The sequence below is a fragment of the Azolla caroliniana genome, unplaced genomic scaffold, assembly GCF_043228905.1.
Source record: "Azolla caroliniana isolate FFs.n. ecotype wild unplaced genomic scaffold, voAzoCaro1.0.p SCAF_15, whole genome shotgun sequence".
Taxonomy (NCBI): Eukaryota; Viridiplantae; Streptophyta; class Polypodiopsida; order Salviniales; family Salviniaceae; genus Azolla; species Azolla caroliniana.
The window spans coordinates 19,610,598-19,625,921 of record NW_028230450.1 but is presented as its reverse complement, the minus strand read 5'-3'; the positions used below and the strand labels follow the sequence as shown (position 1 = coordinate 19,625,921).

The following is a 15,324-nucleotide window of genomic DNA, read 5'->3' as shown; positions in this document are numbered from 1 at the left end:
TCACCTTAAAATTTTTTTACCTTAATAATAAATACAAAAGGTGTGGTATTTACCATACTTCGAGGGTGTTTGCCATACTCGAATGATTGAAACATTCGCGAATGATATGGTACGTATGGTTCATACTATGATAATTTACTACTACATACATACATACTACTAAGTCTGGAGGCAGAGGCAGAGGCAGAGAGAGGTAATTTCTGAGGTAAAGATAGAGAGGCAGAGTAAGCAGAGATGAGAGGCAGATTTTATATAATGCCATAGAAGCTCTACTCAGGAAAAGAAGGAAGGAAGGAAGGAATAATGGGTTTTTGAATTGAAATCAAGAGATACAGAACAGAGCAGAGCAACTACCCATCACAAGACACAGAAATATATACACATACACACACACACAGATATATATATATATATATATATATATATAGAGAGAGAGAGAGAGAGAGAGATGGATCTTTCTTGTGTGTTTCGTTCTCTCTCTCAGCATGAGCTTCCTTCCACCACAGATTGCATTTTCCCCCTCATCTCCAAGCTACTTGGTTACTCTATAATCGCTGCCTCTACTATATGCAAACTTCCACAGGTAAATGATTCACAGAGAGATAGAGATTAGAATAGATTTCTTTTATCGCCCACGTGGATGATAACTTTGATCTTTGTCAGAGGAATGTGGGGGGGAGGAAGAGAGAGAGAGAGAGAGAGAGAGAGAGAATTCTCCCTCCTAAAGGATGCCATAAATAAAGATGGCACCTTAAGCCTCCAGAAAGAGAGATTCATTAACGTGTCTACACTTGAGATTCTTTATGTTAATTCCTTCTTGCTTTCTTTCTCATTCTATTCAGATCTATTTGATCCTCAAGAACAAAAGCATCAGAGGATTGAGCATCGCTTCTTTTGAGCTTGAAGTCGTAGGTTTTACCATTGCCTTGGCATATTGTATCTTCAAAGATCTGTCCTTTTCCGCCTATGGAGAGCTTGTTTTCCTTCTTCTTCAATGTAAGTCAAGAGCATCAGCGTTTCCTTATGTTAAGTAATGATTCTGGTAGTATATATATACATATTATATTGAGCAACCCACATTTTGTTGCCATTTATTTTGACGAATGGGTGTCGGTTAGAAGACGGATGACATGTATGTATGTATGTATGCATACATGTATTACCATAGTTCCACTATAGACATCAGTTCTATAGATACTATGTATTTGATTATGGCCTGATGCTGAGTCCATGTAATTGTACTTAATCAATGAGATTAGCACATGGTCTATGTGATCAGTATTCTTTGTTGGAGATCATTGATGCTTAAATGTCTTAATTATTGATTGTTTGCAGCTATAGTACAAGTTGGCCTTATGTACTACTATTCTTCACTGGGTGTTTCTACATGGCTGAAAACTGGAATGTATCCTTTTTTATCATGCTATTTTGATAATGATTGCAATAGGCTATAGTTTTGCAATATGAGTTCATGAATTAATGCCAAAAGAGTTCCAAACATGTCAGTTTGATTTAAATGCATCTACCCATGAATTAGACAAATGATCAACATGTAATTCTTAGGTTGCCAACATTCAGATACCATTATATCAGCAATCATTTCAATGGTCACACACATCTTCGTTTCTACCAAGAAGTTTCTTGAGCATGTGGCAGTGTTAGGAACAACGTCATTAAAAGACAATGTATGTATTGAACAACATAATAAGGCCAGAAATAAAGATTAATTCCAATCAATTATCCTTTGAGCTGAGGCATGGATGCTGTCTAGAGAACTAGATGCATTGCATGTGACACCTAGAAATGTTTAACCTTGAACCTTGAGTTAAGGATTTGCATAGAGTAACTCAAGCTTGTCACCAATATAATTACATATGTGGAAAATGAGAAGGACGATGGTGCGCATGAGGGTAGGTAACCCTTGCATATATTTAAGCCTAGTATTGTATCAGGCTATACTTATTCAGACTATGCATGAATTTATATTCAAAACTGCCTTCGTCTAACCTTTTAACTAATGCCTCCAAGATAGTCTATGCTCCTTGCATGGGTGTGGGCACCTTCCACAACACATACACTGGTAACGACATGATAGTTCTACCCTCATTGTGTCTCAACGGCTATCAGCCTTATTGATGAAAAATAAATGGTTATTTCTCAGAAAAAAGAATGCATGCTTTCTGCATTAGATGTCCATCATTGTACATCATTTGTCATCTTTGCCTGGGTGAATCAGGTATATCCCTCAGCCTTGACGCGATGAGCATGTCCCTACCTGCATTTCTACCTGAGGAGATGCTTTCTTCCCGTTAGACGGAATCCATCGATCATGAGATCAACAAGTTTTTGATATTTAAACTTTTGTTTATTTGTTAATGTTGTGAGATGGCATTATACAATTGTCACTGTTTTACACTACAACATATCAAATCTGTAATGTCAGTTTGGTTAGAAAGTTCAGTGATGTCTCAATAGTGTCTTGTATGCTAGGGTAGAACGGGGGAGAGCGTTTTTTGGACAGGTGTATATCCTATTCCATTGAAAAGTATAAGAATATAATATGGCTGTCCAAGAAAACATTGTTTTGTTGAGCAAATAAAGGTTTAAGGGCTTAGGGGTGGCTGCATACAGTAGAACAGTAATTCTCTCTCATCATCTTTATCCATGTAACACTTTCTCGTCTGTTACCATTATTGCTTCCTGTTTCTTAATCTTATACAGATACTGTGCTCTGGCTCCATATCTTCTGGTAGGACGTCTGGATCCAATGTTGTTTGAAGCGTTATATGTAAGTTGTTCATTTATTGTTATGTCACATGCAGGTCATGCATATAAATTAATCCTTCAGTTATTTGATGCCCAGTATATGGTAGTTGATAATTGATCTTTATTACATGCACAAGTCATGGCTAGTTTATATTACGCCCTTCACTTATTGTTTACTTTGCACAGGCTTCCCAGCATGCAATATTCTTAGTTTCTAAGATTCCACAGATTGCTGAAAATTTTCAGGTATATTTGAATTTCATTATTAATTGCATTCATTATGGTGTGGATTGTTGTGTTACGATTTTTCTATCTACAGAATAAGAGTACTGGCCAATTAAGCTTCATTACAAACTTTATGAACTTTGGAGGTTGCTTTGGTGCGTAACCATATATATCTAAATTCAGCTGACAAATAGTTCTATTTTTGAATGGCCTCACCTCATACACTTGATTTTCATTTTTCAGCACGGCTATTTACAAGTCTGCAAGAGAAGGCTCCTCTCAGCAGTATCCTTCAATATGTCAAGTTTAACAGTGATCTTTAAGATTGTCTTTCTGTTTTCTTAAGATTTTTTGGACAGCTGAAAAAGGCTTTGAACTTTTATCTAAATCAAGATGTGGCTTCTTTAACATTTGGATAGTGGTGGTGGGTACTTTGCTTGGTATTGTTACCAATAGTATCTTAATGTATCAGCTCTTGTTCTATGGAGGCACCCAGACAACCAAACGAAAGAAAGTTGCCTAGATCTCCTCACTCTCTTAAATGATGGTGATGGTGATGGCAAGGTTGAAACTTGAGATGTCTCCTCATTCCTGTAACAAAAGCACCTTCATAATTGTATTTTGCGTTGTATTAATGTTTCGGTTTCCCTTTTCGCCTTAATTATTAAATTCTATATGTGCTTTGTTACATTTCAGATACCATATATCAACCTCTCTTTCGTTTGCTCTGTTGCATGGTATTTGTCATGATGCTTTTGGTTAATGGTCTGAAATCCCCTACTGAGATGAGCACTAAAAAGAGGGGAAGGGTAAAGGGGGAAATGAGATATGCGATTGGGGGAGGATTGCAATGAGAGCAATGTGAACCTCAAATCGGAGTGCATTGCAGACAACTCTCAAGTCTACAAATTGAAGAAGAATTTGAAGGAAGACGTAATCTTGCAGGCCCATTGGTTCAGAAACAAATGTGGATACCCATTTCACTAAAGAACCCCTGTTATTTTATTGCAATTCTTAATTCTTATCAGAGTGATGCCAAACTTAGGGATGGATACGAGGACAATCAGGAAAATCAAAGCTACAACATGATGAAAATTTGAGCTCTAAAACGTATGTAAACACTCATTAGAGAACATGGGATATCCATTTTGTAATAAGCGTTGAGGAATATACTGTGCATTAAATGTGATTTAAATGTTAATTTCATGTGTTCTCATTCTTGTTGTAGTCAGACTGGTTTATAGTCGTACATTAGTAAACATAGTATTGTACCTACATTAGCACACATAATATTGTATATATACACGAAGTCCTGCCCTTGCCAGTTTTGAAATTAGTTAAGAAGAGTCTTATGTAGCATGTATTCATGAAGCAAATATGGAGATATCCTAATACTTCACCATTCCACTTGGCAAAGCAAAAATATCAGATTTGTTGTCAAGTTATTAGCAAACATGATATTTGTTAGTTCCAATGTGCATGGACTTTGCAAGGTGCCATTGATAAATCCACTTGATTTGACACAGAAAACTTTAGCAGATACAAAGAGTACTCCAAGAAATTTTCCTGCAGTTGCAGAAGTCATTACTTCCCCAGATGAAATGATGAATCTATTAATTTTCTGAGCTTCCTAGAGCAAAATATCTTTTATTCTCCTCTCAATTGCTAAATCCATGGTAGATTGTGAATGTACAGTAAGGTAATGATTTGCTCAATGACGTCACTTTATACTAAGTTTTAGTGAGATATCAAATCAGAATCTCAGAAACATAGAACGAAAAACTGTTTTAAACCTTTTAATATCATCTCTAGCTAGTTTTCTACATACACTATAAAAGGGATTAAATATTACATGCAAACTGATACCATACTCTTATGGTTAATATTTCCTACTCTAATCAATGGCATTGCATGTATTATAAAGTGATGATTACAATATATGATTCACAATCAAATAACAAGACTTATGACAAAGCCTTCACACAAAGGAAAGGTAGGTTGGCAATACCCTTGCTTCATATAAGAAAATATGATACTCGATTACACAACTCAAACCCACAAACAATCAGTGGGTGAAGTTATGACAAACAAATTAAATAACAGGACAATGATGATCACAAATCTGCTTATTTAACAAACTCATATGGCTTGAGTATACTTGGCACCTCCTAAAATAAAAATTGCCTATCATGTCCCAAAGAGAGTAGGCAAAACACATCATTTAATAACCCTGACCGGCATCCCTGCTGTAAAACAGATCCAAGGTTTTTCCAGGAATACGACGTAGAAGCTCGCGAGGGAAGATCCTCAATAAAGTCCAGGCAAGATCAAGCGACTGGAAAATATCCCGAGTATCATATGCTCCTTGTGTGACAAACTTGCGCTCGAATTTCTCCAAGAATTCCAAGTACAACTGATTCAAAGAAGAATAAACAACATGGTCTCATAACATTGATCATTAACTATTGCCCCTTATTGAGTAAGAGCTTCAAAATGCCACCGTAAGTAGAGTCCTTACCAAGTCCTCTGAAGACAAAGCTTCCTCTCCAACCACAGCCTTCATAGCTTGCACATCTTTTCCAATAGCATAGTTTGCATACAGCTGCCAAAATGACCTCAACAGTGAGCGAAGGAGGATTTTTTCAAACATGCATGTTTTACAGAATCCTGACAATTGTACAATCATTCCCATTCCAACTCACTAATTAAACATAATTATAGAGACATTAAGAAACTTCTGGGAGAGAAATTAGTCTAGGAGGAAGCTATAGGCAATACCATTTGAGTCTTGACCCACCCCACTACACTGGAGTGAATCCACATACCATGGAAGTGAGGCAACACGCGTGTGCCTTGGTAAGCATGGCAATACACCATCGAGGATAGCACTCTTGAGATCTAGATGCAAACAGCAATAAGTGTGCACAAATGCTAGCTGGGTCAATTGTGCATATGATATGAAGCCTATTTCTATGTGCAGACCATAGCTATGCAGCATTTGGCAGAACATGTTAGCTTCTTATGTGATTGCACTCCTTTGGTCAATAAGAAAAAGATTATTCCCAATAGTATGATTTGAAGTGGTACCAATAGTGCCAATATTGCAACTATCGTCTTACATCTCACACGAAAACCCTGGAACCTCTCGTTGTCCTAACCTGCTTGAATACTACTGACAATGCCATGGTTGCTAGCAGTCACTTCTAGGTTCCCCTGCTGGTGCTTTCTGGGCCTCGTCCATTATCATCTTCAATTAAATTCACACTAAACGACCCTAAGATATGCAGACCCCATTGAATCCTGGTGAGACATCAACATAGCTGTCACTCCCGCTGATAACCTATTATGTTCTCAATTTAGGGACAACTCCTGAAAATGAAACCTCTCATTCTAAACAGATGTTGCCTACTAGGCACCATATTTAATGTAGATTAAAACAAACAGCTGATTACAGATTTAAAATAATATTAATTACAAATAATATAATTCAATGGTGCCTAGTAGGCACCATTGAATCCTGGTGAGACATCACCATAGCTCTCTCACTCTCTTTGACAATCTATTATGTTCTCACTTTAGGGACAACTCCTGAAAATGAGCCCTCTCATCCTAAACAGGTATTACCTACTAGGCACCATATCTAGTGTAGCTTAAAACAAACAGCTGATTACAGATTTAAAATAATATTAATTGGACCCAACCTGGTTTGACACATCCGAATGGTCTTTTCTCGTCATTCCTTCACCAATAGCACTCTGTAAACAAATATTGTATTTGTCTTTTTATCTTGTGGAAGCACATTTTAGAGAAGCACAAAGGTACAGGAAGCAATACTTACCTTCATTAAACGAGAAAGCGATGGGAGGACATTAATAGGTGGGTAGATCTACAAAAAATTACAATTTAGAAACATGCATTATATAACCGCTAAGCTCGAACTACGTCGTAGAGATAATCATTTATCAGACCTGTCTGTTTTGAAGCTGCCTGTCAACGTATATCTGACCTTCAGTAATGTATCCAGTCAAGTCAGGAATGGGATGTGTAATATCTACAAAACAACCAACCCCATTAAGTACATCAAGAAACCATTCAAAAGTGACAGTAAATAAAGTTTTTACCATCATTGGGCATAGTTAATATTGGGATCTGTGTGATAGATCCTTTTCTCCCCTCAATTCTTCCTGCTCGCTCATAAATGGTGGCCAAATCAGTATACATATAACCAGGGTAACCACGACGACCGGGCACTTCTTCCCGTGCTGCAGAAACCTGGGAGTAATAAAAGCAGTTACAGAACTGCACACAAAATAACAACAAGGCAATTGCATAGAAACATTTCAGCATACCTCACGTAATGCATCAGCATATGAACTCATGTCTGTTAGAATAACAAGGACATGTTTTCCACAGTCATACGCCAGATACTCAGCAGTTGTAAGTGCTATACGGGGAGTAATAATACGCTCAATGGTTGGATCATTCGCCTTCAAATAACATACAGAGGAAAGTTAATATAAGAAGGATTAGCTTAGAAATCTAACTGATGTATTTTCCTGGATCCTGATTCTAAAAGTGTCCACGTTTCGACAGGTCAAACTGATATACACATACCAGATTCAATATCCAAGTCTTTACATTTGGTTTAGGAATTTAGTGATGCTCAATATCAACAGCTCAAACTATTAAAATCATACCAGATTCAAAAATAATGTAACACGTTCCATGGAACCATTTTCTTCAAAATCCCGCTTAAAAAATTGTGCAGTTTCCATGTTCACTCCCATGGCAGCAAACACTATTGCAAAATTATCATCTGGGTCATCCTGGAGAAGCAAACAGGTAAGACAACCAGAGACAAACTTTAGGAGAACAAACTTTTAAGTAGTAGATCTGTTAACCTCTAATAGATTTTCAGAACGTTCAAGTCGTTTCACAAGTCCTGCTTGGCGGCAGATTTGTGCTGCTATCTCATTATGAGGTAAACCTGCTGCAGAGAACAAAGGGATCTTCTGTCCTCGTGCAATAGAGTTCATTACATCAATTGTTGAGATTCCAGTCTGGATCATTTCTTCTGGGTATGTTCTCTCACTAGGATTGATAGAACTCCCTACATAAATGAAAGCATCAGGGTCATTCCCAATTTTTCATATACAAGAATAAAAGAATCTAGATATATACAATAAAGCTTGCAAAAAATATTTTTCATGTATGTATAACCCCCTGAAACAACCCTCAACTTTTCTAGTGTGATATATCTAAATTTCTGGTGCTACATCAGGAAAAAAGTCTCATACAGCAAAAATGAATTCATTAGCAGATGATAATAATAAACAGGAAATGGAAAAGATGAAGATCTAGAAATAGTGGATTGTTCAAATATCATAGAATTAATGTTTCAGCAAATCAGGCATAGCATTGTACATCCCCCCTATCCTGAAGCTCTGCTATTCACACTACCAACACCTCAATACACTTTCCTGATGATGATAAGTACATTGCATGAAAATAGACATACAGTGATAAGTTGCCAACATTATGAATAGAAGACATCAAACAAACATTAATTATATCTTCTGGAGACTTTCACGCATTCACTCAAGCAACAGATGGGAGCTGTAAATAGCAGAATCAATGGATGCTTAGCCTACCCCTTAATGGGAACCAAAATCTGGGGTGGATGAAACTGAGGGCTTGTTACTCTATCCTATTCATTAAGTTCTTTAGATGCAATTTTTATGTACAAGCCTGTGCCATATCCCATGGTACCACTCTAACTCCTAAGTGACAGAACACCGACCTAAAGTGTACAAAATATAATGAACATGAGAAATATTATGCATATTGCAAATGGATATAACATGTGGAACGGCTATTATCTTATCAGAATTAATTGGACATGTGCCAACTTAATTATTCAGGATGATTCATATCCTTAGGAGATCAAAACACATGTTTCTAAGCCTCTTTTATGTGTTCTAATCATTTAAGCTTGTTCAATGAGCTATTCCCTTCTCACATGTTGTGCACCTAGCTCGAGAGTCAAGAGTGACCGTATCTTGGGATGGTGGTCATGTAATCAACTCCATGGTCCACTCTATTTTCATCATTGCCTTAGCCAGGGAATGCAACCAAGATTTGAGTATAATTTCATTATCTATTTTGATTGTGTAATTAAGATAAAAATACTGTTATTGTGGTATATATAGCATAAAATACTCTCGTGATCACAATATCAGAAGTAGAATACTTCCATGACTTCAATATGATGTTATAAGATTATTAAGAAAAGGATAGGTGCAAACCTGAAATATCTAAATAAGCTTCAGGCAAAATTGGTGGGCCATTATCGATTGGTTTTCCTGATCCATTGAAGATTCGTCCCAGCATGTCCAAAGAGACGGGTGTTTTTAAGACCTTCATTCCCAACACGCAAATATACTCTAATCAGTTCAAACTGATTCGCCTTCATATTACTCATTAAAAGAAACAGAAGAAAATAAGGAATTGAACCTCTCCAGTAAATTGTATAGTTGTATGTTTGTTATCAATACCAGCAGTTCCTTCAAAAACCTGCAGTGTGGAACATTCATGTGCTTATATAATCAATAGATTGATTCCATTCCAAGTTCACACCTGGACAATATTTGTACTCACTTGCACAACTGCTCTCTCGCCATCAACCTCAAGGATTTGTCCTCGCCGAGTTGTTCCATCAGACAGCGTCAAATTCACAATTTCCTGATACTTTGGACCCTGCCATAAACCAGAAATGTTGACATGAGGAAGGTATATGTTATATGAGGTTATGCCTAACATTAAAAGATGGAGTCGATTAGGGCAGAGATAGGCCCAATAGTTCATGGATGAGCTACGAGCATAAGAATCACATCAATAGATATTTTCGATTATGGTAGAGACATCATTAGCTCGTGACCAATTAATTATGACCATGGCATAGCATTCATGAATGTAAATGATCAGGTCAGATATAGGCCCCCATGAACATTGTTATCTGGTCAAATCATAGACTTGGACATAATCACTATCTGAAAATATATAATGAAATTCCTTCAAAAAAAACATCATTCAGATTTCACCTTCACTTTATCCAAAATCACAAGAGGTCCAGCCACACCCGAAACAGTCCTGTACTCTGCATGTCAGGAGAATGCATAAAAAACATATCAGGACACGGAAGGAAAGCATCAGTCTATAGGGACCATGCTCAAAGTTCTTGCCAAATGTGATCGGGATGTATCATATAGTATGTACGTGCATAAAGAGCATATTAAGACATGGAATGCATGTTTCTGCAAGCAGGAACAGGTGTATAAAGAGAAGAGAATGAATGAATGATATATTGATATCTACTAGACATTGTTACATCCTATAAACAAATCAAAAGAGCAATCTCAAAACTTGATCCATGTAATACATTGATAGACGGACAAAGAAAAGAAAAAGAGGGGGGGAGGGGGGGAGATATGATAACATGCACTCAAGGTTGAAATAGGCTAAATCATAATAATAATTTCAATGCTTGATCCACGCAGTACATTCAGAGAAAGTCAAAAAATCAAGATATCTCAATATATATTAACTGTGGCCAAAATCGACCTATGAAACAAATATAGGAACAAGTTCAAAGGTTGATCTGTACAATGCGTTGATAAAAAGACATAGAAAAAAGGAAAGAAATAGACATATTAGCTTATATTCAATACCACAGGCTGCCCATGACACACATCATAAAAACAAGTTGAAAGCTTGATCTATACAGTGTACTGATAGATAAAGAAAGATATGTTAATACAGACAAACATCATAAGGACAAGTTCAAGGAAAATACTATATGTATGTATAACCTAGAACAAAACCATAAGAACCGGGTTAAAAGAAAGATATGTATTACTAATATGGACAAAAGGAAAGAAGAAAAATCATAAGAACAAAGCTGAGAAGAAAAACGAAAAGGAAAGGTTAAGAGTGAGTGTGAGATTGAGGTTCAGAGAATTAAGAGAATACATACCAAGGAGGGGTTGGCACTCGTATTCCTTCTGAGCATCTCCTTTAGCCACCATTGCTTACTGCTTTATGGGTCCTTTTTCCTTCACTGTCTTCCCCAAAGCTCTGTGGATGATCTACAAGATCTGAAGAATAAGAAATCTCAACTAATTGTATCGGAATTTGTGATCCAAATCCAAAACAAAACAAACTATACACACACGCGTATATGTGTGCATAATGTTGTGTAATAGAGCGATGACCCAATTCTATTTATCCATCTCATACACATAGAGAGAGAGAGAGAGAGAGAATGGGAGGGGAAGGGGTGTGGGAGGTGTCTTACACTGTAGTAGTGCTGCAGAAGAGGCTAAGATCTGAAGAAAAAATGGGGAGATGTGGTGCAGCAAAGGCAAAGAAACAGAGCTTGTCGATATAAGATGAGTACAGGGAGGAATCGAACTCTGTACCCCTCTCTCTCTCTCTTCTCTCTCTCTCTCTCTCTCTCTCTCTCTCTCTCTCTCTCTTCTCTGTCTCTGTCTCTGTCTTTGTCTCTGTCTCTGTTCTGTGTCTCTTGTGTTTGTCTGTCTTTTGGTCAACATTTCCTGATTGATAATTGGGGGAATAATAAATTTGTGGGTTTTCCCCCAATTCCAATTAATTGACTAGTTAAAATCAAAATCATCAAAATCCCCATAGCTTTTTCCCCAGACCGACCTTCTTCCGGGTCCGCATCGGATCGTCAACTTCAGTTCCGGCATCTTCAATGCCAGTGTCCCTATCAATGTTGAAGTGGATGATGAGGTGTGTCTATGTGTGTGTCTGTGTGTGCCTGTGTCTTGTGTCTGTGTCTGTGTCCATGCCAGTACCAACATCGGCATCACAAACCCTGATTTCCGATTCTTTTTTGGTTGTGCTTGTGCCAATACCAACATCGGCATCACCAAACCCTAATTTCGGGTTCTTTTTTGCTCGTGCTTGTGCCAATACTAGCATCAGCTTCACAAACCCTCCTTTCGGGTTCTTTTCTGCACATGCTTGTGCCAACACCACCATTGGCATCACAAACCTTGCTTTCATGTTCTTTTCTACACATGCTTGTGCCAACACCGGCATCGACATCAGCATATTTGTAGTGTCCCTATCTCCATTCACATGAGCTCCTTGTCCCTATTCGGTGGCATCCCGAACCACAGTTACCCAAAATGCTCGTTGCCTTGGCCATCAACATTGTGAAACCCTCCTTGCCAATCTTCGAGCCCATTGGCATCACGCCCACCATCTTCTTGGTTTGTAATGCTCTATCCCAAGCTAGATAGTACAAATATTGCATTTGTGAATTGAGAATTAGGGGGTAAGGCTACTTGCTGCCTAGTGGCATGGGTTTCGCACTATTGGGGTTTTGCTAGATACCTAGACTGACTTTGTCACAAATTTCAAGGGTCAATTTCTACAACCTCCATCTCACATTGAGGCAATGCAAGCATTAATGAACCTCTCTCGCCATAAATTTTCCTCACTAGAAGATCATGTTCACCATGCTTGAACCCAACTTCAAAAATCCGGTCTAGAAGGGGACAATTGGTTAATTGTTTGTTTTGTCAATGGCATTCCCAATTCAAACTATCATTGGATGATGCACGATAAGGATCCAAAATCCTTCAAAGAGGTTGTTAAATTTGTTCTTTATTATCAGTAGTTCGATGAGCATTCAAATAACTCTTAATTAGTGGTTCTTGTGTATAGCAAGCTCAAATAAATTGTTAGCACTATCAAATCAAACAATTGAGCATGACAAGAGGGAGGAATCTTCATCGCATCCCAAAACTTGGCACTAATATTACTCGAGCAATTCTAGGTTTGATGAATAGTTAATTTAATAACTCGTCGTGTCTTTGTTTGTCGCAAATTTAATCACCAGTTTTTTTTATCTTGTCACACCTAACGTTTTAGCTTAGCAAAAATGAGCCTTTATGCTTTATTTTGTTTGGAGATTGTACATTTTCCTGACATGTGGAGCATGTGGCTCAATAACATGTGATATGTGGTTCAATAAGCCGTGATTCATGTGTTAGAACATAGAAATCCTCATCATGAAGCATATTTACAAAGGTTGCGATCTTTATTTCCACGATTCTTTGTCATGTAATATTTTTTATGTTCCAACAACTCGCAATTTGTGTAATTATAATGAATGTCATTCAGCCCATGATTGACAACTCTTGTGGAATTTTGCATATGCATTTAAATTCATGTGTACTCTATCCATTTTATCTGCCACAAAATGGCTAATGGAATTCAAGACCAACCAAATACACCAGAAAGAAATCATATCTCGAGGTTGCAAAGCGCAACCTTTACCATTATGCCCCTCATGTTGACGTGTGTGAATTAGAGAGTAAAATTGAGGGTAGTGTTTTCAACATCATGATCATATATACTCACAATTCTGATATTAGAAACGGGGAAATTCATCATTTTATTAGATGGGATTCGATCTCTAAAGAGAGACCATACCAAGCCAATGTGCTTGCTTACACGTTGTCATAATAAGTTAATTACGCTTTAATCCCTCGCGCCTTCTCATGGAAGTACATGGAATGAGCATGGAGGGTTATGTTGGTCTTGTTGTTGTAGAGCACATTCTTGATTGTGGCATCATACTTCAAGACATAAATAACGGAACATTTATGCTTGAGTTAAGTATCTATCTAGACATATCTACTTTGCCATGGATGACGTTAGAGCGTCACTAACCAACTAAATTTAGATCTACTTGATGGGGAGGGGTGTGTAAAGTCTCATGTGCCATAATTCTAAAGGCGTGTCATCTAACATTTTGATATTTCCATGTAATGCCATCATCATGTTGTCATTATTGAATTATGGAACAAATTTCAAAAAATGTAGATTACACAAGAAACATCAAAACTTCATTTGAACTACAACATAACAACCATGGATGAATGTTTGCGAAGATAACAATGCACTCGCTCATCATAATGTGGAAATTCCCACCATAAAAGTAGTAGGCAATGTTTTGGAATCGTGGGATTTAATGATTCAAACATTCACATTTTTTTGGGAAATTCGCATCTAGCATTTTCGAATACACAAGTCTATTTCATGATTGATTATAATATTACGTTGACGATGATCGTTATTATTAATTAGTCGAAGGAAAAGTTCGAAAAAATGCGATATCAAAAGCATCAAATACATGCAGCATAACAACCCATCAAAGCAATGTCCACACGTTGACATAAGATTTAGATTTATTGAGAATAATGTAATACTTCAAACGAGAATTCAAATTTGAGTAGTTTTTTAAAAGTTTATAGGCTTGAGTGTGTCAAAGTTGCTACAACACTTGTAGAACATTGAATGCATAGTCATCCATGTTGGCTAAGCAAAGTATGCTCAAGCAAAATTAGCTTGGAAACCATTCATCTTACTCTAAAAAGGGATGATCCAAGGAGAGGATCTAAATTAGAAGTATGTAAATTAGTTTTGATTGGCAAGGTGCAGGAAAGCATACTGCAACAACAACCAAGCATTTGCAAAAAAAGCAAGGGTGCATGTGACAAGAATGTCAATCTCTTGTTTGTTTGCGTGTTACGAGCATACATGGTCTTAACTCGTTTACCAAAATTAGATGAGTGGATGGAGCCTCACATTAAACATCAATCATGGGATTTGGGTTGATGTCGCGAACAAGGCGAAATAATAAGCTCAAATCTAAGATTAAGTCTTAGAATGAATGAGGGTTTTCCAAGATAACTACCATGATGAATGTATCTATATCGCAGAGGCAGAATATGAGAAGCCAACTTCTAGACATAAGCTTCATACTCTCAATTTCTATGAAAATAAAGATATAAGGACAATGTTTGTGGTCTCGGTTTCGAAGCCCCGAGTCCAGACAGTTCGAATGGATTGGACTGCCTAACAGGAACTGATGCCTCAAATTGATCGCTTCTCGTGGGGTACTTGGTGCAGTTTTTATAGCGATTGCTTGGCTATTGATGTATGTCCTAACAGTTCGAATGGATTGGACTGCCCAATAGGAACCGATGCCTCAAACTGATGGGTTCTCGTGGGGTACTTGGTGCAGTTTTTATAGCGATTGCTTGGCTCATGATGTGTTAGGCAAGAGGCGTTTATGAAAACAGCCGTTTCGTTTCACACGGCTTCCCCCGGCGCTTCTTCTTAATTTTCAATGCAGCGGGTCGAGAGTGGCGGCTGCTTTTAAAAAAAAAGCAAAAGGCCAAAAAGATCGACGCAAAAAGCAATAAAGGCCACAACAAAAAAAGCCCAAAAAGCCCA

At 37.5% G+C, this 15,324-nt stretch overlaps 2 protein-coding genes across 3 annotated transcripts; one reads left to right on the top strand and one right to left on the bottom strand.

Annotated features, from left to right (window-relative positions):
* Positions 1 to 228: 228 nt before the first annotated feature.
* Positions 229 to 3,681, top strand: LOC147854999 (mannose-P-dolichol utilization defect 1 protein homolog 1-like). The gene is made up of 8 exons (XM_087331738.1): positions 229 to 583; positions 843 to 996; positions 1,336 to 1,405; positions 2,722 to 2,788; positions 2,953 to 3,012; positions 3,086 to 3,146; positions 3,235 to 3,276; positions 3,411 to 3,681. Exons 1-8 carry the CDS (start codon positions 449 to 451, stop codon positions 3,512 to 3,514), a joined length of 693 nt encoding a protein of 230 aa, XP_087187864.1. The 5' UTR covers positions 229 to 448; the 3' UTR covers positions 3,515 to 3,681.
* A 1,287-nt stretch (positions 3,682 to 4,968) lies between these two features.
* Positions 4,969 to 11,486, bottom strand: LOC147854998 (V-type proton ATPase subunit B 2). 2 transcript variants are annotated; one of them, XM_087331040.1, is made up of 15 exons: positions 11,345 to 11,486; positions 11,024 to 11,124; positions 10,092 to 10,147; positions 9,649 to 9,747; positions 9,505 to 9,564; positions 9,297 to 9,408; positions 7,893 to 8,101; positions 7,689 to 7,817; positions 7,341 to 7,478; positions 7,113 to 7,263; positions 6,960 to 7,042; positions 6,830 to 6,877; positions 6,693 to 6,746; positions 5,510 to 5,593; positions 4,969 to 5,404 (listed from the first exon to the last, which is right to left on the bottom strand). In XM_087331040.1, the coding sequence occupies exons 2-15, from the start codon at positions 11,073 to 11,075 to the stop codon at positions 5,213 to 5,215; spliced, it is 1,467 nt and encodes a 488-aa protein (XP_087187166.1). In that variant the 5' UTR covers positions 11,076 to 11,124; positions 11,345 to 11,486; the 3' UTR covers positions 4,969 to 5,212. The 2 variants fall into 2 exon arrangements, with proteins under 2 accessions (XP_087187166.1, XP_087187165.1); XM_087331039.1 differs by lacking the exon at positions 11,345 to 11,486 and having other exon boundaries at positions 11,024 to 11,150.
* Positions 11,487 to 15,324: the final 3,838 nt, after the last annotated feature.

What these genes read in the sequence shown, in the direction of transcription:
- LOC147854999 (XM_087331738.1), top strand. Translation starts at nt 449, where the DNA reads ATGGATCTTTCTTGTGTGTTTCGTTCTCTCTCTCAGCATGAGCTTCCT. An exon ending in CTATATGCAAACTTCCACAG is followed by an intron (nt 584 to 842) that starts GTAAATGATTCA and finishes CATTCTATTCAG; the next exon opens with ATCTATTTGATCCTCAAGAA. An exon ending in GAACTTTGGAGGTTGCTTTG is followed by an intron (nt 3,147 to 3,234) that starts GTGCGTAACCAT and finishes TTCATTTTTCAG; the next exon opens with CACGGCTATTTACAAGTCTG.
- LOC147854998 (XM_087331040.1), bottom strand. Translation starts at nt 11,075, where the DNA reads ATGGTGGCTAAAGGAGATGCTCAGAAGGAATACGAGTGCCAACCCCTC. An exon ending in GCGAGAGAGCAGTTGTGCAA is followed by an intron (nt 9,565 to 9,648) that starts GTGAGTACAAAT and finishes TCCACACTGCAG; the next exon opens with GTTTTTGAAGGAACTGCTGG. An exon ending in GGCAGCTTCAAAACAGACAG is followed by an intron (nt 6,878 to 6,959) that starts GTCTGATAAATG and finishes AATTTTTTGTAG; the next exon opens with ATCTACCCACCTATTAATGT.